Source organism: Lolium perenne, chromosome 3 (assembly GCF_019359855.2).
Source record: "Lolium perenne isolate Kyuss_39 chromosome 3, Kyuss_2.0, whole genome shotgun sequence".
Taxonomy (NCBI): Eukaryota; Viridiplantae; Streptophyta; class Magnoliopsida; order Poales; family Poaceae; genus Lolium; species Lolium perenne.
The window spans coordinates 81,629,822-81,655,761 of NC_067246.2; the positions used below are offsets into that span (position 1 = coordinate 81,629,822).

At 50.3% G+C, this 25,940-nt stretch overlaps 1 protein-coding gene across 1 annotated transcript; it reads right to left on the bottom strand.

Annotated features, from left to right (window-relative positions):
• Window positions 1-4,928: 4,928 nt before the first annotated feature.
• Window positions 4,929-16,996, bottom strand: LOC127339446 (uncharacterized mitochondrial protein AtMg00810-like). The gene is made up of 3 exons (XM_051365302.1): window positions 16,609-16,996; window positions 16,044-16,489; window positions 4,929-5,132 (listed from the first exon to the last, which is right to left on the bottom strand). Exons 1-3 carry the CDS (start codon window positions 16,994-16,996, stop codon window positions 4,929-4,931), a joined length of 1,038 nt encoding a protein of 345 aa, XP_051221262.1.
• Window positions 16,997-25,940: the final 8,944 nt, after the last annotated feature.

Genomic DNA, 25,940 nt, shown 5'->3' on the forward strand with positions numbered 1-25,940 from the left:
AGAGGGCCCAGAGTATATCTATCCGTCATCGGGATGGACAAATCCCACTGTTGATCCATATGCCTCAACTCATACTTTCCGGATACTTAATCCCACCTTTATAACCACCCATTTACGCAGTGGCGTTTGATGTAATCAAAGTACCTTTCCAGTATAAGTGATTTACATGATCTCATGGTCATAAGGACTAGGTAACTATGTATCGAAAGCTTATAGCAAATAACTTAATGACGTGATCTTATGCTATGCTTAATTGGGTGTGTCCATTACATCATTCATACAATGACATAACCTTGTTATTAATAACATCCAATGTTCATGATCACGAAACCATGATCATCTATTAATCAACAAGCTAGTTATACAAGAGGCTTACTAGGGACTCTTTGTTGTTCACATAACACACATGTATCAATGTTTCAGTTAATACAATTATAGCATGGTATGTAAACATTATCATAAACACAAAGATATATTATAATAACCATTTTATTATTGCCTCTTGGGCATATCTCCAACATCTAGGTCCTTAACTTTATCAAGTTCATAAGTTTCAATTTGTTGCTTAAGGCCTTGAGATATGCACCTTTCGGTTTTTAGCTCTTGTCTTAGGAGATTGAATCTCCGTTCCTTTTCATTCAAATGATATTCTAATTCCTCAATGGACTCATCCTTTTCCTTGAGTGAGTCCATCAAGAAATCAAACTTGACAAGAGCATCACCACGAAGGGTGCATCTAACATCATAAAGTTCCTTAAGCACAATTAATTCTTCTTGATTTTCGTTTTCATCATCAAGAACACTAGATAGGGAAGGTGGGGGTTCCATTACCTTGGTTTCCCTTGCCATAAGACAAGAGCCAACGATTGTAGAGGAGGGAGAGTCATCGGAGTCATCATCTTGAGTTGTTCTTGCCATGAAGAAAGAGGCAACATCATTCTCCGTAGAGTAATCCTTGGATTAGTCATATGTGAAGAGTGACCCGGGCTTAGAGAAAGCCAAACCGGCCACTCCGGCCTCCTTCTCCTCATCTTCCTCTTCTTCATCGGACAAGTACTCGACCCCAACAAAAGCTCTTCCCTTGTTCTTCTTGTATCGATCGTTGATTGGGTTTGGCTTCAATCTTGGCTTGACCCCTTTGATGAACTTTGGCTTGTCTACCCTCTTCTCATAAGGGCACTCATTTGCAAAGTGGCTATCATCATCACAGTTGTAGCAAGTTCTCTTCTTCTTGTCATTGAGGAGCATTGGGAACTTTGCCTTGTACTTCTTGGCAAAGAAAGCAAAGTCGGTAGCAATGTCACTAGTTGAACTCATCTCTTTATCTTCTTCAATTTCATAGTCTTCTTTGCTTTCATGGTCGGCTCTAGCTTTGAGAGCAAGGTTGTGTGACGCTCCATGGTTGTGTGAGGCTTCATCAACACGGTTCATTGCCATGAGCCTCTTTCCTGCTTTGGCCATGTTTTCATTGGCGGCCACATAGGAGACTAGATCATCGGAGTTGAGATCGGCGCTCTTGGTCATGATTTGCAAGTTGAGTGCAAGGTTGGTGTCTTCTTGCTTGACGGCAATCATAGCAATGACCTTGGACTTTATGAATGCTTCATTCATCTTGAAGCCATCATTGTACTTCTCAACTCCAAGTCCGTTGACCCTTACTCTAAGAGCACCAAGCCTTGCATAAGCATCGGCCACGGATTCTCCTTCTCGAATCATGAACTGATGGGCCTCTTGCTTTGCGGTCTCATAAAGAGCTGATTGGATCAAATCGGTTCCCTCTTGGAGTACTATGATTCGATCCCACAACTCTTTAGCGGAGTCTATGTCATTGACTTGATCAAGGAGCTTGCGGTTGATGCCACTCCCAATCTTGTCACGTGCGGAGGCATTGAGTTGACGGTTGTAGAATTCGGTGGAGGTCAACCGAGTGGGATCTTGTGGCTCCCGGTATCCATGAACAATGGTCTCCCATAACTCCACACTGCAGCTGCGAATATGAGATTCCATAGCAGATTTCCAAAAAGGAAAGTGAGTTCCATCAAAATGGGGAACATTCCCACTATGGTTTATATGAGGCATGGGTGAAGTGTTTTTGGGATAGTCATGGTTGACTTCATGAAAGCTCCCTAGGGAGGCCGAAGCCGTACTAGGAGGCCCACTAGTCAAGTTCTTAAGCATGGCAGACATCTCTGCCATTTGGCTTTGTAGTTCATCCTCCTTTTTCTTCTTCTCGGCATCATATGCCAAGAATCTAGATTTCATCTCTTTAACCGGAAGGTTAGAGTTTTCATCTAGACCCTCGAATAGTTTATCCATCTCACTCTTAAGGCGGTGAAGCCCTTAATAAGAGTCCAGGCTCTGATACCAATTGAAAGTATAGAGATGGTAAACCTAGAGGGGGTGAATAGGTTTCTACAGATTTTAATTCTTTCTTTGCAATATTAGGCTTTGCAGAATATAAAGGTGAGCCTAAATGCAAACTAGGTGAAACAACCTATATGAGGATACAACTAACTCGAGCACGAAGGCTCTCACAGGCAGTTAGATCACAAGTAAGGAGTTCGGTTAGAGATAACCGATAGCACGCGGAGACGAGGATGTATTCCCGTGTTCCCTTCCTTTGCAAGAAGGTACGTCACGTTTGGAGGGGTGGAGGTCCCACGAAGGATTCCCCACGCCACGAAGGCTAACCCTATTCTCCGGAGCCTATCCCACGAAGGAATAGCTCACTCACTTGTGGTAGGCTTTGAGGTAGCCTCCAAACCTTCACAATTTTGCCCGGAGCAAATCCACAGCCCGGATGCTTCCGGACTCCTCTTGCCCACCTAGGGTTTCCAAGGAACCCTAGGAAGCAAGCTTCTCGATGAATACAGGGGGAATGCGATTTGGCTTGGTAGAACAATAGATCGGGTCCTCGTCTAACGTTTCCCTGAGGGATTTGAGTTTGGGTGGAGGAGGAAGGAGATCTGAGGCTTTTGGTGTTTCTAGCAATGGAGTATGAGAGAGAGAGCTCAAGAACAGCTTGTAGTGTAGTGCCTAACTGTTCAGAGGTAGGAGAAGGGCTATTTATAGTGTTCTTCGAAATATGGCCGTTGGTCACTTGCCACATCAGCTTTTCTCCCGACAAACCCGGTCAACCGGACCACGAGCCGGATTATCGGTGCGAGCTGATCGGGCCGGACGGGGACCGGACCCGCCGGTCCAAACCGGCGGCAGGCCGGACCCTGACCGGGTCACTTGGCGACGTCAGGAGGTCATCCGAGGCGCCGGTTGGCGCCCGGCCGATCGGTCGGCACGCCGGCCCGCAGTTAGGCCGGCTGACGGCAGCAGGCCGGAACGATTCGGCGCACGCAGTTGGCGCCCGGTTGGCGCCAGTTGAGGATCGCACGCCGGGTAGGCCGGTTGGGAGGCCGGCTGACCGGGCGGTAGACCGGATTTCTGCTGTAGACCCCTTTTCGATTGTTGTTGAAGTGGGGGGTCTCCTTTAGCCTTCTTGTTCCTTTGATACACCATTTATGCCTCTTTGCATAATACCTGAGATTATCCTTATAAACGTATTAGGCCAAATACTCTAGCACGGTGTCATTGTTACCAAAATAATGGATAAGGGTAAAATACCCTTACAATCATGATATCGACATCGAGGCCATGATCTACGGTGGCGGCTTCGTTGGTGACGCCGGGGCCGCGACAGGGCCGCATGATGAGTGGGGACCGACGCAAGATGCGGAGGACATCGATGTCGCACACATGTTCTCCACCCAGCCGCCGCAGGCAACAACCGTGTGCGTCGACGACTATGAGGATGCGCCAATAGGGCATGTCCTCACCACGGACGATGCTAGCAAGAAGAAGGGGGAGAGCCGCATGACACAAGGATTCAACGACGATGAGGACAAGTGTTTGTGCGACGCGTGGCTGGCGACCAACCATGATTGTATTAATAGCGCCCAACAAAAGGGCAAAGTGTACTGGGCCAAGGTGATGCAGGAGTACAATGAGAGAAAGCTTCACGAGCCCCACGAGATGCCAAGCCCTTGCACAGAAGAGTCCACCAGAAAAAGATGGAACTACATCAAACAACAGACAAGCAAGTTCTGCTCCGCGTCGAACATTGCATCAACAACCTCGTTAGCGGCGCTGGAGTCATGTTAGTGGTAAACAAACGAGCATGATCGTTCTATTCTATGTACATCATTCACAAACCATAATCCGGGCGCTAAACCAATTACAGGTATCCCGGGCCTTGGAGAGGTTCAAGACAGTGCACAAGAAGGGCTTCCATAAGGTCCATTGCTGGAACAAGCTGAAGGGCGCGCAAAAGTGACAGACAAGCTTTGCGGCTGTGAAGAATGTGACAACGGTTAACGTCGACGGCGAAGACGACGATCATGGCCGTCATGCCCTTCCACCACGTCCCCGAGGCCATAAGGGTACCAAGGCTGATCTAGCCCGAGAGGCAGCTGCCATTGTTTTCACCCAGAGCTTGGAGAAGTTGATGGCCGAGAATCAAGCCGCCATGGCGAAAAGGGACGAGAAGAAGCGTCTGGAAAAAGAGGCCGCGTCTGCCATCTATCTCAACCTAGAGTTCATTGAGGTCCAGAGGATGGACGTCGAGCCAAAAAAGCAGACGTTGAGGCCAAGACCCGTGTAGAGGAAACAAGGATCATGCTAGCCGACTTGAGCAGCGTCGACAACAACTTCATGAAGAGGCGTGCCGAAATCCGCGCGCGAGACGCCTGATCTTCGGCGCCGATGTCTAGCAGCATGGCCTCCTTTTGGACTTCATATGGTGTTCAGGCCTTGTTATGCCCCTTTTGGACTCCACTTTGCGCCGTACCATATGCAAAGCGTGACGAATTTATTTCATACCTCAATTTCAGCCAATTTGAGGCTATAATTTAGTGCAAATTTGAGCTAATTTGAGGCTACAACCTCTTTTCTGAATTTTCTGAACCTAAACTAGCCCGCGCTGAAAATGCGTCGGCCCGCTGGAGCCGCCCCGACGCGAACGGACGCATAACCATTTTCATTTTCACGTCCGCGAGCCGATGCAAACGCATGCACGCGGACATTTTGACCCTCCGAAATGCGGTTCGCTGGAGATGTCCTGAGTAGTGAGTATACAGCACCTGCGATCGAATTTTGTGAAATGCAAAAGGGAAAAAAAAATGGGACGCAGCACCTGATAGTCGTAGAGAGCAGTGGCATGGTACGCCTAGCGCGGGCGCCCAGGCCTCCCTAGGCACGCAGACACTGTAGCGAGTCCGACTCCGACGGGGCCCGCGGAGGTGGAGGGTGACGTCAGTGCGAGGGGACAGACGCGGTTACGAGCGTGCGTAGCGTGGGTGGGCCCCGCGACGACAGGGGGCCGCATAGTGCACGTGAGCCGTCCCCATCGCGCGCACGGAGCCGCACCGTTTTCCCCTGCGTGCCACCACGTGATAACGCAACCCACGCGGATCCCCTGCGGCAGCCTCCTCCTGTGTGCGCCCGTGTGGCTCCTCGCCTGTAGTCCTGTACTACCAACACGCAAGTGCCGGTCAGGTTCAGGACATAACAGAAAGCAGTGAACGGCAGACCAAAATTACAAGTACTGTAGTAGTTGTAGTCGTAGCAGTACAAAATACCGTTCTTTCCGCAGGCGGTACGAGCCAGCCGTTCTGCCCACGGTGGAAACTACCGCAAGGACGAACTGGAGTAATTTACTTGACTACAGACCGACGGTCAGTTTCTGTACCCATGGATGGAAGGACTGCGATGCCAATACCATGATCAGATCAGGTCAGATGCATCCGTGGCTTAACTTAATTAATTCCGAGTTATTACCGACTCATGTGATGCTCGTGTCGCGTCAGTCGCTTGCCGTCCCTGGCTCTGGCTCACAGACCCGCAGTCGCGGCGAGGCCATGCGGACCGTATGACCCACGTCCGATCCAATCCAGTCGTTCCAATCACACACCTGCGCTGCTCAGCCGGGTACTACAAGCCAGCTGGAGCTCAAGCAGCCTGCATAAAAGCGCATCTTGTTTCAGCGCAACTTCGGCGACGCCCCTGAATCATAACTGCGACCCAAATCGTTCAGTTTTATACTAGTATCTGCTTGAGCTCTGCTATACACACGACAACTTTTGTCCGATACCCGTACGATCTTTTGATATTTTTTTGCATAGAATATCGGGAGCTTTATTAAATATGGTTTCCAATACAATCAGCCCTTAGGCTGCTGGACAAGAAACTAGGATTTTCATCAAGCCAGCTACAGGTTTGATCAAGTGTACAAGCTAGTCTCGCACATACATGAGCAGAATTATTTGCCGAACGCCTAACATGCTGAACTGAGAACGACACAAAATCAGAAACCAGCTCCCCAACTTCATCTAAGATAGGCGCCACGATGGAACGATCATCCTGGCGCAAAGACCAGAGGTTAACTACCTCCAAACTGTCCATCTCCATCACCACATGTGAGAACCCTCGGAGTTTCGCGAAGATCACTCCATCTCTTAAGGCCAATACTTCAGCAATTAATGGATCAGTCACTCCAATGAAAGGTTTACTCCAAGCACCCAGAAAGGACAGGTGCTTCACGCGGTTGGACTCTGCCTGCTCTTTCTTATACGGAGTACCTAGTACTAAAATTCAAGCCCACCTAAATACTTCGCTATCATCCTCCGGCTAAATAAATGGCATCCGTGTGTTATAGGGGCATCTTCAGAAACGGACGATGAGCGATCGTTTTCGTCCGCCGAGCCGAAAATGCGTCTGGTACCATCTTCAGTGGGGCGACGCAAAGTGATCGGGTCGCCCGCGGCGACGCAAACCTGACCCAAATATGCGTCTTGGATGCGTCTCTGCGGACGTCGAGCGGACGCGCAGTGTCCGCTCGCGTCTGTCGAACGTTTCATCTGGCCCACATGGGAGTGACCTAGCGTCGATGCGTCTTCTCAGCCAGTACTGGCGCCGAGGCGTCGCTTCAACAGTCTGCGGCCGCGTAAGTGGCGATGCCTCGCGTGGCGCGCAGGCATCGCCTAACTCTGCGCACGAAGTAATGGCGATCTCACGCGTGCCGCGGTCGTCGCCCTGCCTCCGATCTATATAAATAGGGCGCGGGCATCTCATCTCCTCCCAAAAAACCCTAGCCGCCGCACAACCTCCACCGTAGCGCCGTTGCCGCTCAGCCTCCACCGGAGCCAGCATGAGCAGCGCCGGCCGCGGGCGACGCAAATGGACCCTCGTGACCACTTTTGGGCGTCCGAAATGCGTCACTCCGTTGGAGATGCACTAACCTTCCTTGCGCTAAAAAGGTTCCACGATGGTGGCGAGGTCTGTCGTCCCTGGTTACGGATCGACATACTATGGGTGGTGACCCTGTTCTACGATGGTGGCGAGGTTTGTCGGCTCAGGCAGATGCAGCCATGGGTTGTTGTTGCTTGCATGTCGAGGGGGCGATCTCTCGGATTTGGCGTAATGGCCGTGGTTTAGGGGCAGATGTTTATGTGCAACTTGGCTTATGATCTTCTGGTTGTGCTTTGACATGGGGACGGCAGCCTCAGAAGGTGGGGACAACGGCCTCGAAAGGTGGTGACGGCAGGCTATGCAGGGCGCGACAACTAGGTAGAGGCTGGGTTGACAGTCGACCATGTTTGCTACTTCGACATCTTCCTCCATAGCGCGACCCCCTCCGTCGGGCGACTCCGTCCTTCGCATCGACCCCGCCCATCGTGGACTAGCCGACTCACCTTTCGCTAACTCGCCACGCTCGTAGGCTCACCTTCCGCGGACCCGTCACGCTCGTGGAGTCACGTGTCACGGACTTGCCATGCTGGCGGACTCGCCTTTCGTTGACTCGCTACGCTCGGGGACTCACCCGTTGCGGTGTATACATGCTACCGACTAATGCCGCGCAACTCCACTGGGTCGACTTTTACTAATTAATTGGACAATTTTGCTTCTTAATCAATGGAAAGGTAGACCTTTTGTCTCGTTAAAAAAAAGTGGGCTGGAGCTTGAGTCGTGGGACAGGGCACTCGGCAGAGGGTTTATTAGGCCGATGGTACGGTTAGTTCCACCAAGAAAAAGAATAAGTAGCGCTGTGGGAAACTATCGGACAGAGATCGTATAGATTTTATCATGTGTGAAGCAATTCCGTATCTGCTTCGATTACATTTCAATCACGGTACGGACTATCAGGCCAGTGCTTCCGTCGCCTGACGCGATTCATTTCGTTCGCTCTGGCTATTTTGGCCGACGATGATCAATTACCAATTATTTTCACATTTGACACATTGTTATACACAAAGATGTAAATGGATAGTGACTAAATAAAATGGCAAACACGTGTCATTTCCCTTCAAGCATGCCAAGGAGTGGCAAGTTTCTCCCAAATATGCAAAATGAGAAAATATCATACGGTATGTTTAAAAAAAATGGGAAGCTTCTCCCAAATGGCAATCATCTATCTATGCCATTGCACATCAAACATGGGGAGCTCGAATGATCGTTTTCCCTCTTCGCGATCCAAGCCCTTTGTTCGGGCTCGAAGTTGTGTGTAAGTCGGTGAGCATGATCCGGTTTTCCTCGGCTATGACCTTGGCTTCAACCTGCAGTAGCCTAGATTTGGCATCGACACCCATGAGCTTAGCCTTGGCTTTGGCCTCGAGAAGCCGTATGGAGATCAACAAAGCTCTTGGAGGTGGCCTCTTTCTCTTTGCGTCTCCTCTCTTCTCTCTTAGCAATGGTCTCTTCCTTCTTGACTATCAACTCCCTCGAGGTGTCTTGCAGCACCAACGAGGAACATTGATGTCGGCCTTGAGGATCTGTGGTCTACATGCCGACGGGCACGACCACCACAGCCTGGCCCGTCGGTTATAGGGTCGCAAAGACATTGGCCATCATCGTCAAGGTTGATGGTACCGTCCGTTGACGCATTGCCATTGCCCTTATTCTTCACTGTAGAGAGGGATGCAACTCACAATGTATTGATTGGGTGCATATGGCGTTACATATATAGGCCACGTCCTCGACTATACAAGGAAGGAGGCGGGCCCAATAACAATACAAACATATGTATCGCTATACATAACTACAGAAGATACACATCCGGATATACAAGGATATGTATCTCAACACCCCCCGCAGTCGAAGCGTCGCCTGGTTGAACGCATAGACTGGAACGGAACTCCTCAAATGATGCCGTAGGGAGACCCTTGGTCATTGATACGTCTCCGACGTATCGATAATTTCTTATGTTCCATGCCACATTATTGATGTTATCTACATGTTTTATGCACACTTTATGTCATATTCGTGCATTTTCTGGAACTAACCTATTAACAAGATGCCGAAGTGCCGATTCTTGTTTCTGCTGTTTTTGGTTTCAGAAATCCCAGTAAGGAAATATTCTCGTAATTGGACGAAATCAAAGCCCAGGGGCCTATTTTCTCACGAAGCTTCCAGAAGTCCGAAGGAGAGACGAAGAGGGGCCACGGAGGGGCCACACCCTAGGGCGGCGCGGGCCCCCCCTTGGCCGCGCGGCCCTGTGGTGTGGGGCCCCCGTGCCGCCTCTTGACCTGCCCTTTCGCCTATAAAAAGTCTCCGTGACGAAAACCCCAGTACCGAGAACCACGATACGAAAAACCTTCCAGAGACGCCGCCGCCGCCGATCCCATCTCGGGGGATCCAGGAGATCGCCTCCGGCACCCTGCCGGAGAGGGGAATCATCTCCCGGAGGACTCTACGCCGCCATGGTCGCCTCCGGTGTGATGTGTGAGTAGTCTACCCCTGGACTATGGGTCCATAGCAGTAGCTAGATGGTTGTCTTCTCCCCATTGTGCTATCATTGTCGGATCTTGTGAGCTACCTAACATGATCAAGATCATCTATCTGTAATTCTATATGTTGCGTTTGTTGGGATCCGATGAATAGAGAATACTTGTTATGTTGATTATCAAAGCTATGCTTATGTGTTGTTTATGATCTTGCATGCTCTCCGTTATTAGTAGATGCTCTGGCCAAGTTGATGCTAGTAACTCCAAGAGGGAGTATTTATGCTCGATAGTGGGTTCATGCCTCTGTGAATCTGGAGGAGTGACAAGAACCACTAAGGTTATGGATGTGCTGTTGCCACTAGGGATAAAACATTAGTGCTATGTTCAAGGATGTAGTCACTAGTTACATTACGCGCAATACTTAATGCAATTGTCTGTTGTTAGCAACTTAATACCGGAGGGTGTTCTTATGATAACATGAAGGTGGACTTTTTAGGCATAGATGCAGTTGGATGGCGGTCTATGTACTTTGTCGTAATGCCAAATTAAATCTCACTATACTCTTCATGATATGTATGTGCATGGTCATGCTCTCTTTATTTGTCAATTGCCCAACTGTAATTTGTTCACCCAACATGCTGTTCGTCTTATGGGAGAGACACCTCTAGTGAACTGTGGACCCCGGTCCAATTCTCTTTCTTGAAATACAATCTACTGCAATACTTGTTCTACTGTTTTCTCGCAAACAATCATCTTCCACACCATACGGTTAATCCTTTGTTACTGACAAGCCGGTGAGATTGACAACCTCACTTTGTTTCGTTGGGGCAAAGTACTTTGGTTGTGTTGTGCAGGTTCCACGTTGGCGCCGGAATCTCCGGTGTTGCGCCGCACTACATCCCGCCGCCATCAACCTTCAACGTGCTTCTTGGCTCCTCCTGGTTCGATAAACCTTGGTTTCTTTACGAGGAAAACTTGCTGCTGTGCGCATCATACCTTCCTCTTGGGGTTGCCCAACGAACGTGTGAAATACACGCCATCAAGCATATTTTCTGGCGCCGTTGCCGGGGAGATCAAGACACGCTGCAAGGGGAGTCTCCACTTCTCAATCTCTTTACTTTGTTTTTGTCTTGCTTAGTTTTATTTACTACTTTGTTTGCTGCACTAAATCAAAATACAAAAAAATAGTTGCTAGTTTTACTTTATTTGCTATCTTGTTTGCTATATCAAAAACACAAAAAAATTAGTTACTTGTTTTACTTTACTTAATATCATGCATGTTTTTATTTCACTAGTTAAGCATAATGGAAAACCACAAAAATATGAGAGATCTTTATGAATTTTATCTTGAATTAGGACATGATGTGTTTGAAGAGAGAATTAAAAAACCCATGGAACTTTATATGCATGCTAATGGGAATGTTATTACTATGGATGCTTTGAACACCATTGTTGCTAATGCTATGGAAAATTCTAAGCTTGGGGAAGCTGGCTCTGATGAGCATGATCTTTTTAGTCCCCCAAGCATTGAGGAGAAAATTTTCTTTTATGATTACAATATGCCTCCTATATATGATGATAGCCACTTTGTTGAATTTGCTTCCACTACAACTAATAAAATTGATTATGCTTACGTGAAGAGTAATAATTTTATGCATGAGACTCATGATAAGAATGCTTTATGTGATAGTTACATTGTTGAGTTTGCTCATGATGCTACTGAAAATTATTATGAGAGAGGAAAATATGGTTGTAGAAATTTTCATGTTACTAAAACACCTCTCTATGTGCTAAATTTTTTGAAGCTACACTTGTTTTATCTTCCTATGCTTGTTACTTTGCTCTTCATGAACTTGTTTATTTACAAGATTCCTATGCATAGGAAGCATTTTAGACTTAAATGTGTTTTGAATTTGCCTCTTGATGCTCTCTTTTGCTCCAAATACTATTTCTTGCGAGTGCATCATTAAAACTGCTGAGCCCATCTTAATGGCTGTAAAGAAAGAACTTCTTGGGAGATAACCCATGTATTATTTTGCTACAGTACTTTGTTTTTATTTTGTGTCTTGGAAGTTGTTTACTACTGTAGCAACCTCTCCTTATCTTAGTTTTGTGTTTTGTTGTGCCAAGTTAAGCCGTTGATAGAAAAGTAAGTACTAGATTTGGATTACTGCACAGTTCCAGATTTCTTTGCTGTCACGAATCTGGGTCCACCTCCCTGTAGGTAACTCAGAAAATTAAGCCAATTTACGTGCATGATCCTCAGATATGTACGCAACTTTCATTCAATTTGAGCATTTTCATTTGAGCAAGTCTGGTGCCATTTTAAAATTCGTCAATACGAACTGTTCTGTTTTGACAGATTCTGCCTTTTATTTCGCATTGCCTCTTTCGCTATGTTGGATGAATTTCTTTGATCCACTAATGTCCAGTAGCATTATGCAATGTCCAGAAGTGTTAAGAATGATTGTGTCACCTCTGAATATGTCAATTTATAATGTGCACTAACCCTCTAATGAGTTGTTTCGAGTTTGGTGTGGAGGAAGTTTTCAAGGATCAAGAGAGGAGTATGATGCAACATGATCAAGGAGAGTGAAAGCTCTAAGCTTGGGGATGCACCCGGTGGTTCACCCCTGCATATATCAAGAAGACTCAAGCGTCTAAGCTTGGGGATGCCCAAGGCATCCCCTTCTTCATCGACAACATTATCAGGTTCCTCCCCTGAAACTATATTTTTATTCCATCACATCTTATGTGCTTTTTCTTGGAGCGTCGGTTTGTTTTTGTTTTTGTTTTGTTTGAATAAAATGGATCCTAGCATTCACTTTATGGGAGAGATACACGCTCCGCTGTAGCATATGGACAAGTATGTCCTTGGTTTCTACTCATAGTATTCATGGCGAAGTTTCTCCTTCGTTAAATTGTTATATGGTTGGAATTGGAAAATGATACATGTAGTAATTGCTATAAATGTCTTGGGTAATGTGATACTTGGCAATTGTTGTGCTCATGATTAAGCTCTTGCATCATATGCTTTGCACCCATTAATGAAGAAATACATAGAGCATGCTAAAATTTGGTTTGCATATTTGGTTTCTCTAAGGTCTAGATAATTTCTAGTATTGAGTTTGAACAACAAGGAAGACGGTGTAGAGTCTTATAATGTTTTCAATATGTCTTTTATGTGAGTTTTGCTGCACCGGTTCATCCTTGTGTTTGTTTCAAATAAGCCTTGCTAGCCTAAACCTTGTATCGAGAGGGAATACTTCTCATGCATCCAAAATACTTGAGCCAACCACTATGCCATTTGTGTCCACCATACCTACCTACTACATGGTATTTTCCGCCATTCCAAAGTAAATTGCTTGAGTGCTACCTTTAAAATTTCATCATTCACTTTTGCAATATATAGCTCATGGGACAAATAGCTTTAAACTATTGTGGTATTGAATATGTAATTATGCACTTTATCTCTTATTAAGTTGCTTGTTGTGCGATAACCATGTTTACTGGGGACGCCATCAACTACTCTTTGTTGAATTTCATGTGAGTTGCTATGCATGTTCGTCTTGTCTGAAGTAAGAGAGATCTACCACCATAGGGTTAAGCATGCATATGTTAGAGAAGAACATTGGGCCGCTTACTAAAGCCATGTTCCATGGTGGAAGTTTCAGTTTTGGACAACAATCCTCAAATCTCAAATGAGAAAATTATTAATTGTTGTTATATGCTTATGCATAAAAGAGGAGTCCATTATCTGTTGTCTATGTTGTCCCGGTATGGATGTCTAAGTTGAAGAATAATCAATAGCGAGAAATCCAATGCGAGCTTTCTCCTTAGACCTTTGTACAGGCGGCATAGAGGTACCCCTTTGTGACACTTGGTAAAAACAATGCATTGTGATGATCCGGTAGTCCAAGCTAATTAGGACAAGGTGCGGGCACTATTAGTATACTATGCATGAGGCTTGCAACTTGTAAGATATAATTTACATGATACATATGCTTTATTACTACCGTTGACAAAATTGTTTCATGTTTTCAAAATCAAAGCTCTAGCACAAATATAGCAATCGATGCTTTTCCTCTATGGAGGACCATTCTTTTACTTTCAATGTTGAGTCAGTTCACCTATTTCTCTCCACCTCAAGAAGCAAACACTTGTGTGAACTGTGCATTGATTCCTACATACTTGCTTATTGCACTTATTATATTACTCTATGTTGACAATATCCATGAGATATACATGTTACAAGTTGAAAGCAACCGCTGAAACTTAATCTTCTTTTGTGTTGCTTCAATACCTTTACTTTGAATTATTGCTTTATGAGTTAACTCTTATGCAAGACTTATTGATGCTTGTCTTGAATTGCTATTCATGAAAAGTCTTTGCTTTATGATTCACTTGTTTACTCATGTCATATACATTGTTTTGATCGCTGCATTCACTACATATGCTTTACAAATAGTATGATCAAGATTATGATGGCATGTCACTCCAGAAATTATACGTGTTATCGTTTTACACCGCTCGGGACGAGCAGAACTAAGCTTGGGGATGCTGATACGTCTCCGACGTATCGATAATTTCTTATGTTACATGCCACATTATTGATGTTATCTACATGTTTTATGCACACTTTATGTCATATTCGTGCATTTTCTGGAACTAACCTATTAACAAGATGCCGAAGTGCCGATTCTTTGTTTTCTGCTGTTTTTGGTTTCAGAAATCCTAGTAAGGAAATATTCTCGAATTGGACGAAATCAAAGCCCAGGGGCCTATTTTCTCACGAAGCTTCCAGAAGTCCGAAGGAGAGACGAAGAGGGGCCACGGAGGGGCCACACCCTAGGGCGGCGCGGCCCCCCCCTTGGCCGCGCGGCCCTGTGGTGTGGGGCCCCGTGCCGCCTCTTGACCTGCCCTTTCGCCTATAAAAAGTCTCCGTGACGAAAACCCCGCATCGAGAACCACGATACGGAAAACCTTCCCGAGACGCCGCCGCCGCCGATCCCATCTCGGGGGATCCAGGAGATCGCCTCCGGCACTCGCCGGAGAGGGGAATCATCTCCCGGAGGACTCTACGCCGCCATGGTCGCCTCCGGTGTGATGTGTGAGTAGTCTACCCCTGGACTATGGGTCCATAGCAGTAGCTAGATGGTTGTCTTCTCCCCATTGTGCTATCATTGTCGGATCTTGTGAGCTGCCTAACATGATCAAGATCATCTATCTGTAATTCTATATGTTGCGTTTGTTGGGATCCGATGAATAGAGAATACTTGTTATGTTGATTATCAAAGCTATGCTTATGTGTTGTTTATGATCTTGCATGCTCTCCGTTATTAGTAGATGCTCTGGCCAAGTTGATGCTAGTAACTCCAAGAGGGAGTATTTATGCTCGATAGTGGGTTCATGCCTCTGTGAATCTGGAGGAGTGACAAGAACCACTAAGGTTATGGATGTGCTGTTGCCACTAGGGATAAAACATTAGTGCTATGTTCAAGGATGTAGTCACTAGTTACATTACGCGCAATACTTAATGCAATTATCTGTTGTTAGCAACTTAATACTGGAGGGGGTTCGGATGATAACCTGAAGGTGGACTTTTTAGGCATAGATGCAGTTGGATGGCGGTCTATGTACTTTGTCGTAATGCCCAATTAAATCTCACTATACTCTTCATGATATGTATGTGCATGGTCATGCTCTCTTTATTTGTCAATTGCCCAACTGTAATTTGTTCACCCAACATGCTGTTCGTCTTATGGGAGAGACACCTCTAGTGAACTGTGGACCCCGGTCCAATTCTCTTTACTGAAATACAATCTACTGCAATACTTGTTCTACTGTTTTCTGCAAACAATCATCTTCCACACCATACGGTTAATCCTTTGTTACAGCAAGCCGGTGAGATTGACAACATCACTGTTTCGTTGGGGCAAAGTACTTTGGTTGTGTTGTGCAGGTTCCACGTTGGCGCCGGAATCTCTGGTGTTGCGCCGCACTACATCCCGCCGCCATCAACCTTCAACGTGCTTCTTGGCTCCTCCTGGTTCGATAAACCTTGGTTTCTTTCTGAGGGAAAACTTGCTGCTGTGCGCATCATACCTTCCTCTTGGGGTTGCCCAACGAACGTGTGAAATACACGCCATCAGTCATGATATCCGCAAATTGTTGGGAGGTGGGCACATGAAGTACTCGAATGTGTCCAAGGGCCATCTGTTCCCGAACAAAGTGGATGTCCAACTCAATATGCTTGGTGCGGCGATGGTGGACCGGGTTGGCGGAGAGGTAGACGGCGGAGACATTGTCACAATAGACCACGGTGGCTTTGGCAACAGGACATGAGAGCTCAACGAGGAGTTGCCGCAGCCAAGAGACCTCGGCAACCGCGTTAGCAACAGCCCGGTACTCCGCTTCGGCGCTGGAGCGAGAGACCGTGGGTTGTCGCTTAGACGACCAGGAGATGAGCGAAGGTCCGAAGTAGACGCAGTAGCCAGACGTGGAGCGACGCGTGTCGGGGCAGCCTGCCCAATCGGCGTCCGAGTACGCGACGATGTCCGTGGCGGTGGAGGCGTGGTGGGAGAGGCCGAAGTCCATGGTGCCACGATGTAGCGGAGGATCCGCTTGACCGCAGCCCAATGAGGATCCCGCGGAGCATGCATGTGAAGGCACACCTGCTGGACAGCATACTGCAGCTCGGGGTGGGTCAAGGTGAGGTACTGCAGGGCACCGACAATGGAGTGATAAAATGACGCATCCGTGGCCAACGAACCATCTGAGGCGGAGAGCTTGGACTTCGTGTCAACAGGCGTGGCCGTGGGTTTGCAATTAAGCATACCAGCGCGGTGCAGGAGCTCGTGGGCGTACTTGCGCTGATGAAGTAAGAAGCCATCGGTGCGACGTACGACCTCGATGCCGAGGAAGTAGTGCAGGGGCCCCAAGTCCTTGAGGGCAAACTCAGCGCGAAAACGCTCGGTGATTTGTCGCAGGAGGTCCGTGGAGCTGGCCGTCAAGATTATGTCATCGACGTAGAGCAGCAGGTACGCGGTGGTGGCACCATTGTTGTACACAAACAGCGAGGCATCAGAGCGGGTGGAGCGGAAGCCGAGTTGGTGAAGAAACGCTGCGATGCGCTGGTACCAGGCGCGTGGGGCCTGCTTGAGCCCGTATAATGAGCGCGAGAGCAGGCACACATGGTCGGGGTGGGCGCTGTCGATGAAACCCATGGGCTGCTAGCAGAAGACCTGCTCCTCGAGATGGCCGTGAAGAAAGGCATTGGAGACGTCCATCTGGTGCACGGGCCACGCACGGGAGACCGCGAGCTGAAGGACGGTGCGGATCGTCCCGGGCTTGACAACCGGGGCGAAGGTGTCAGTGAAGTCGACGCCGGCACGCTGGCGAAAGCCACGAACCACCCACCGCGCCTTGTGATGGTCGAGAGTACCGTCCGGATGGAACTTGTGCTTGAAGACCCACTTCCCGGTGATGATGTTGGCGTGAGGGGGTCGGGGAACAAGCGTCCATGTCTGGTTCCGTTGCAGGGCGTCGAACTCGTCCTGCATGGCCGCAAACCACTGCGGGTCGCGGAGAGCAGCCCGGGCAGAGGCGGGCAGGGGCGATGGCGTGGATGCTGAAGGCGCGGAAGTCGACGCGGTGCAGACGTACTCGTCCGAGGGGTACCACGTGCTCGGGACGCGAATCCCTGCACGGGCGCGCGTGAGGGGCCCCGTGGCCGGCGGCGGAGGAGGCAGCGGCGGAGCCGAAGGCGATGCGTCGCCCGGCGAGGACGGTGCGGCGCCTGAGCTGAGGCTCGAGGGCGACGCAAGCGGCGTCGAGGCGGATGAATCCGGCGAAGGGCGTCACCCGGCGAAGACGGCGCGGCGCCCGAGCCGAGGCTCGAGGGCGACGCAGGCGGCGTCGAGGCGGGCGTCGGCGCAGGTGTCGGCGCGGGTGTCGGCGTGGGGTCACCCGAGACATGGCTCGAGGGTGACCCAGAGGGTGGCGAGGCAGCGCCCGAGACAGAGCTCAAGGGCGCGGCGGAGAACGACGAGGCAGTGCCCGAGTCCGAGCTCGAGGGCACTGCAGCCGGCGGACCTGCAGGGGGTCGACGTCGGGGACCATCAGTAGTCGAAGGAGGAGTGGCAACCACCTGTCTCTGTGCAAAAGGAAATCAATGCTCATCAAAGTACACGTGCCGGGAAGTGATGACGCGGTGAGAAACCGGATCATAGCAGCGGTACCCTTTGGTGTTAGCCGGGTAACCGAGGAAAACACACGGAACGGAACGAGGGGCGAGTTTATGAGGAGTGGTGGCGGCGATACTAGGATAACAACGACAACCGAAAATCGGAAGACCGTCGTAGGATGGAGGGGAACCGTAAAGGAGGTGATGTGGTGCATAGTTCCAACGGGGACGACACGGACGAAGGTTGACAAGGAGGGTGGCGGTGGCTAAGGCGTCAGGCCAAAAGGTGGGAGGAACATGGTTGTGGAATAGGAGTTTGCGGACGCAGTCGTTGAGGGTGCGGAGGATACGCTCGGCGTGGCCGTTTTGTTGGGACGTGTATGGACAGGTTAGACGGAAAATAGTGCCGTGAGAGGAGAGCAGGGTGCGGACGGAGACATTGTCAAACTCTTTTCCGTTGTCAGTTTGTAGGGCGTGGATGGGGCGACCGAACTGGGTGGAAACATAGGCGTAGAAGGCTGTGAGAGTGGTGGCGACATCGGACTTTTTACGGAGGGGAAACGTCCACACAAAATGAGAAAAATCATCAAGAATAACTAGGTAATAAAGAAGACCAGAATTACACAGGATTGGAGAGGTCCATACATCACTATGAATTAACTCAAAAGGAAAAGACGCAACAGTGGAAGACTGACTAAAAGGAAGACGAACGTGTTTACCAAGACGACACGCTTCACAACTATGAAGACTGTTTAGTAGATGAAAACGAAAAACCCCTCATTATTTGGTGAAGCGTGTTGGCACTGGGATGTCCAAGACGAGCATGCCAAAGATCAACGCCTGTGGAGAGAGCACGAGGTGCGGCACCGGGGGTGGAAGGCGACATCACCGGATACAAATCGCCGGGGCTCTCACATCGACGGAGGACCATCCGGGTGCGGGCGTCCTTAACAGAAAAACCAAAAGCATCAAATTCAAAAGTCACAGAGTTGTCACGAGAAAGAGTTTTAACAGAGACTAAATTCTGAATAAGCTGGGGAGACACAAGGACATTATTGAGAGACAGTGGTTTAGAAGTAGATGGAAAATTAGCAAAACCAATGTGAGAAATAGGAAGACCGGCGCCGTTACCGACAATGATGCGAGACTCGGTGGAAGTGGGAAAGGAATGGGAAAGGTTACCCGGGTGAGCGGCCATGTGAGACGAGGCACCCGTGTCCATAAACCAGTTGCCGCCACCGGCGTAAGAGCCAGGTGCGGGCGCGGCGTGGGAGGCCGGGGCGTACGACGGCGGCGTGGCGGTGAAGGCCGGGGCGTAGGGCGGTGTCGCGGTGAAGTGCACCTGGTGAGTCGGCGGGCGCGGCACCGGCATGTTGTAGGCGTGGATGAGCCCCGTCCATGGGTTGTAGGCGAAGGGGTTGCTGTCGTTGGAGACCGACGACATGATGACGCGCGCGCGGGGGATGGCGACGGCGCGGGGTTGGGGAGGGAGGCGCAGCGGCGGCTGCAGGTGCGGCGGCGGCGCGGCGTGAGGAGGGGCACACGCGGTGGCGGCACAAGGGCGGCGGCGCTAGGGTTGGAGGGTGGGGTGGCGCGCGCGGGGAGAGAGGGGCGCGGCGGCTAGGTTAGGAATGGTAGGTGTCTGATACCATGTAGAACTGCATGCTCTAACCAATGCAACCAAAAGACCGATCTGATGGAAGAGATTAGGCAATGCATTTATACTTCAACACTCCCCCTCACGTGTGGCTCCCTCAGGCCTAAACGTGGACCGAAAGTGGGCTGCAATATTTTTATTTTATATTGCGCCAGCCGTGTCTTGAACTCAAGACCTCTTGGCTCTGATACCATGTAGAGAGGGATGCAACTCACAATGTATTGATTGGGTGCATATGGCGTTACATATATAGGCCACATCCTCGACTATACAAGGAAGGAGGCGGGCCCAATAATCAATACAAAGATATGTATCGCTATACATAACTACAGAAGATACACATCTGGATATACAAGGATATGTATCTCAACACCCCTCAGCCGAAGCTGCCGCCCGGTCGAACGCATAGACTGGACCGGAACTCCTCAAATGATGCCATAGGGAGACCCTTGGTCATGATATCCGCAAATTGTTGGGAGGTGGGCACATGAAGTACTCGAATGTGTCCACGGGCCACATGTTCCCGAACAAAGTGGATGTCCAGCTCAATATGCTTTGTGCGGCGATGGTGGACCGGGTTGGTGGAGAGGTAGATGGCGGAGACATTGTCGCAATAGACCACGGTGGCTTTGGCAACAGGACATGAGAGCTCAACGAGGACTTGCCGCAGCCAAGAGACCTCGGCAACCGCGTTAGCAACAGCCCGGTACTCCGCTTCGGTGCTGGAGCGAGAGACCGTGGGTTGTCGCTTAGACGACCAGGAGATGAGCGAAGGCCCGAAGTAGACGCAGTAGCCAGACGTGGAGCGACGCGTGTCAGGGCAGCCTGCCCAATCGGCGTCCGAGTAGGCGACGATGTCCATGGCGGTGGAGGCGTGGAGGGAGAGGCCGAAGTCCATGGTGCCACGAATGTAGCGGAGGATCCGCTTGACCGCTGCCCAATGAGGGTCCCGCGGAGCATGCATGTGAAGGCACACCTGCTGGACAACATACTGCAGCTCGGGGCGGGTCAAGGTGAGGTACTGCAGGGCACCGATGATGGAGCGATAAACTGACGCATCCGTGGCCAACGAACCATCCGTGGTGGAGAGCTTGGACTTCGTGTCGACAGGCGTGGCCGCGGGTTTGCAATTAAGCATACCGGCGCGGTGCAGGAGCTCGTGGGCGTACTTGCGCTGATGAAGTAAGAAGCCGTCGGTGCGACGTACGACCTCGATGCCGAGGAAGTAGTGCAGGGGCCCCAAGTCCTTAAGGGCAAACTCAGCGTGAAGACGCTCGGTGATTTGTCGCAGGAGGTCCGTGGAGCTGACCGTCAAGATGATGTCGTCGACGTAGAGCAGCAGGTACGCGGTGGTGGCACCATTGTTGTACACAAACAGCGAGGCATCAGAGCGGGTGGAGCGGAAGCCGAGTTGGTGAAGAAACGCTGCGATGCGCTGGTACCAGGCGCGTGGGGCCTGCTTGAGCCCGTATAACGAGCGCGAGAGCAGGCACACATGGTCGGGGTGGGCGCTGTCGATGAAACCCGTGGGCTGCTGGCAGAAGACCTGCTCCTCGAGATGGCCGTGAAGAAAGGCGTTGGAGACGTCCATCTGGTGCACGGGCCACGCACGGGAGACCGCGAGCTGAAGGACGGTGCGGATCGTCCCGGGCTTGAGAACCGGGGCGAAGGTGTCAGTGAAGTCGACGCCGGCACGCTGGCAAAAGCCACGAACCACCCACCGCGCCTTGTGACGGTCGAGAGTACCGTCCGGATGGAACTTGTGCTTGAAGACCCACTTCCCGGTGATGATGTTGGCGTGAGGGGGTCGGGGAACAAGCGTCCATGTCTGGTTCCGCTGCAAGGCGTCGAACTCGTCCTGCATGGCCGCAAGCCACTGCGGGTCGCGGAGAGCAGCCCGGGCAGAGGCGGGCAGGGGCGATGGCGTGGATGCTGAAGGCGCGGAAGTTGACGCGGTGCAGACGTACTCGTCCGAGGGGTACCGCGTGCTCGAGACGTGAATCCCTGCATGGGCGCGCGTGAGGGGCCCCGTGGCCGGCGGCGGAGCCGAAGGCGAGGCGTCGCCCGGAGAGGACGGTGCGGCGCCTGAGCTAAGGCTCGAGGGCGACGCAAGCGGCGTCGAGGCGGATGAACCCGGAGAAGGGGCGTCGCCCGGCGAAGACGACGCGGCGCCCGAGCTGAGGCTCGAGGGCAACGCAGGCGGCGTCGAGGCGGGCGTCGGCACAGGTGTCGGCGCGGGTGTCAGCGTGGGGTCACCCGAGACATGGCTCGAGGGTGACCCAGAGGGTGGCGAGGCAGCGCCCGAGACAGAGCTCAAGGGCGCGACGGAGAACGACGAGGCAGTGCCCGAGTCCGAGCTCGAGGGCACTGTAGCCGGCGGACCTGCAGGGGGTCGACGCCGGGGACCATCAGTAGTCGAAGGAGGAGTGGCAACCACCTGTCTCTGTGCAAAAGGAAAGCAATGCTCATCAAAGTACACGTGCCGGGAAGTGATGACGCGGTGAGAAACCGGATCATAGCAGCGGTACCCTTTGGTGTTAGCCGGGTAACCGAGGAAAACACACGGAACGGAACGAGCGGCGAGTTTATGAGGAGTGGTGGCGGCGATACTAGGATAACAACGACAACCAAAAATCCGAAGACCGTCATAGGATGGAGGGGAACCGTAAAGGAGGTGATGAGGTGCATAGCTCCAACGGGGACGACACTGACAAAGGTTGACAAGGAGGGTGGCGGTGGCTAAGGCGTCAGGCCAAAAGGTGAGGGGAACATGGTTGTGGAATAGGAGTGTGCGGACGCAGTCGTTGAGGGTGCAGAGGATACGCTGGCGCGGCCGTTTTGTTGGGACGTGTATGGACAGGTTAGACGGAAAATAGTGCCGTGAGAGGAGAGTAGGGTGCGGACGGCGACATTGTCATACTCTTTTCCGTTGTCAGTTTGTAGGGCGTGGATGGGGCGACCGAACTGGGTGGAAACATAGGCGTAGAAGGCTGTGAGAGTGGTGGCGACATCGGACTTTTTACGGAGGGGAAACGTCCACACAAAATGAGAAAAATCATCAAGAATAACTAGGTAATAAAGAAGACCAGAATTACTCGGGATTGGAGAGGTCCATACATCACTATGAATTAACTCAAAAGGAAAAGACGCAACAGTGGAAGACTGACTAAAATGAAGACGAACGTGTTTACCAAGACGACACGCTTCACAACTATGTGAAGACTGTTTAGTAGATGAAAACGAAAAACCTCTCATTATTTGGTGAAGGGTGTTGGCACTGGGATGTCCAAGACGAGCATGCCAAAGATCAACGCCTACGGAGAGAGCACGAGGTGCGGCGCCGGGGGTGGAAGGCGACATCACCGGATACAAATCGCCGGGGCTCTCACATCGATGGAGGACCATCCGGGTGCGGGCGTCCTTAACAGAAAAACCAAATGCATCAAATTCAACAGTCACAGAGTTGTCACGAGAAAAAGTTTTAACAGAGACTAAATTCTGAATAAGCTGGGGAGACACAAGGACATTATTGAGAGACAGTGGTTTAGAAGTAGATGGAAAATTAGCAGAACCAATGTGAGAAATAGGAAGACCGGCGCCGTTACCGACAATGATGCGAGACTCAGTGGAAGTGGGAAAGGAATGGGAAAGGTTACCCGGGTGAGCGGCCATGTGAGACGAGGCGCCCGTGTCCATAAACCAGTTGCCGCCACCGGCGTAAGAGCCAGGTGCGGGCGCGACGCGGTAGGCCGGGGCGTAGGACGGCGGCGTGGCGGTGAAGGCCGGGGCGTAGGGCGGTGTCGCGGTGAAGTGCACCTGGTGAGTCGGCGGGCGCGACACCGGCATGTTGTAGGCGTGGATGAGCCCCGTCCATGGGTTGTAGGCGAAGGGGTTGCTGTCGTTGGAGACCGACGACATGATGACGCGCGCGCGGGGGATGGCGACGTCGTGGGGTTGGGGAGGGAGGCGCGGCGGCGGCTGCAGGTGCGGCGGCAGTGCGGCGTGAGGAGGGGTACACACGGCGGCGCTAGGGTTGGAGGGTGGGGCGGCGGCTAGGTTAGGAACGGTAGGTGTCTATTGAATTGCATGCACTAGCCAACTATTCCAAAAGCCCGAGCTGATGGAAAGATGTAGGCAATTTATTTCAACACTCACCCTACGTCTTTGCCCTTTGGCTTATTGTGACGCATGTTTTGGGGAGCCGCAATATTCCTTTTAATTCTTGCGTTGGTCATGATTTGATCCTAGGACCTCCTGCTCTGATATCATATTGAATTGCATGCACTAGCCAACTATTCCAAAAGCCCAAGCTGATGGAAAGATGTAGGCAATTTATTTCAACATGTAGAACTGCATGCTCTAACCAATGCAACCAAAAGACCGATCTGATGGAAGAGATTAGGCAATGCATTTATACTTCAACACTCCCCCTCACGTGTGGCTCCCTCAGGCCTAAACGTGGACCGAAAGTGGGCTGCAATATTTTTATTTTATATTGCGCCAGCCGTGTCTTGAACTCAAGACCTCTTGGCTCTGATACCATGTAGAGAGGGATGCAACTCACAATGTATTGATTGGGTGCATATGGCGTTACATATATAGGCCACGTCCTCGACTATACAAGGAAGGAGGCGGGCCCAATAATCAATACAAAGATATGTATCGCTATACATAACTACAGAAGATACACATCCGGATATACAAGGATATGTATCTCAACATTCACCTCCTTGATTTTTTTCCCAAAGGGCCTAGGTAGTTTCCCACATTTTGGTATCTTGATCAATATCCAACAATGGATTAATGTGAAAGCCTTGTTTTCATCGACATTCTTAAAGTCTTCCAAACCATGAACAACCTACATATATGGGCGACAATCCATGACACATGCCCACATATATGCAAGATTGCAAGGTATATTGACAAGAGAGGAAAAAAGGTTATACCATGTCAATAGCCGAGAACCCACTTGTTTTCCTTCTCATCACCGTCTCCCACGAACCTTCGAACTTGGTACACTCAGCTGGATGAAGCCTCATTTATTTGAAAGGGATATATTATTTTGATTATTAATGAAGGGGTTTGGTGGCAACTTTCTATGCTCATGGAGGTACTTGCCCCACCAATAGCCAAGATGAAAAACCCTTTTGCTCGGCACCACATAGTGGATCTTGTGAAATCTCCATCCGAACACGGCATAGCAACTTGTCCTCTTCGGTGGTGTAGCAAGCGGTACTTTGGCTCACCTTCTTGCCCTCACCAAGTGTTGCGACTAGTGTCGCGTGTGTTGCTTGGGTGATGCCCTCACTCACGGAGACGCCATCCTTCCCAAACAATAGCTCATTGTCAATGGAGCAGCCCTCTTGTTGAGCCTCATCTTAAGTGTACAAGCCATTGCCCACATGGCCATCGCCATTGATCATGTCAAGCATGATGCCTTTGTTATTGTTTAAGCAGGTGGTTTTTGGATGGAATAGAGTGGTTTTTGTGCCATAGCGGGAGGGGCCGGGTGGTCAAGGGATGGATGCGCTCACTGTTCTGCACAACGCATCCACAACCCAAATTTGATGAATGGATGAGTCAGTCCCCCGTTGCTAAAGTCCCTATCCACGCGGACCGTTTCAAAAGTTCGGAGCGGTTGGGTCAGGCCACAACAGTCAGCAGAGGTCCAGATTAGCCGATCTCCGACCTGCATCACGATGCCAAAGGGTCCAGGTTCAACCGTTCAGATCACTCTGAAAACGATCTCTTCGAACAATTCCAGCTTCGCTAGACAATTACTTGCACCATGGCAATGTTTAAGGATACATGCAGGGAACGAGGGAAAGCATCCTGCGAGAAGAAAGGTAAGAAAGTGACGGTGCACTGTCACCGGCCTGAAAAGGGCGCTCAACTTTTCACTGGCTCCCATTAACAAGGCAGCATGCGCATGAGGAATTCCAGATCCTGGAGGATAAGGAGATCTATGCCAATTGGAGCTTCACGAGCACATGAACGGCACCGCTTCGGATATTAAAAACGCACTGCCGGCTAAGCTCATACGTGGTCACAAATTTTTAATGGCAACTGCTCACAAGGGGAGGATAAATTTGTTCAAGACTAAATTGCCTGCAGCTATTTTTAAAAGGAACATCACGTGCAGGCCAGACTGATGCTGGATTATGACTGGGTGAAGCTCTGAACCTTTGCCTGCTTCCTCGTGAATGCCAGGTTGAATCGCTTCAGTGTAGACACCAGTAAACCACAGGGAATCTGGAGGTACACATATTGGAGGTGTCGGTGATGTGAATGTGGAATCTAAATGCTGTCACGGAGTCATGTTAAACAG

Bases quoted from the DNA above. Each gene is read 5' to 3' on its own strand.
- LOC127339446 (XM_051365302.1), bottom strand. From the start codon at position 16,996: ATGGGTTTCATCGACAGCGCCCACCCCGACCATGTGTGCCTGCTCTCG. The intron at 16,490-16,608 runs GTATGCTTAATT...GGTGCCCTGCAG, and splicing joins CGAGCTCCTGCACCGCGCTG to TACCTCACCTTGACCCACCC. The intron at 5,133-16,043 runs GTCCACCATCGC...ATTCGATCGCAG, and splicing joins TCTACCTCTCCGCCAACCCG to GTGCTGTATACTCACTACTC.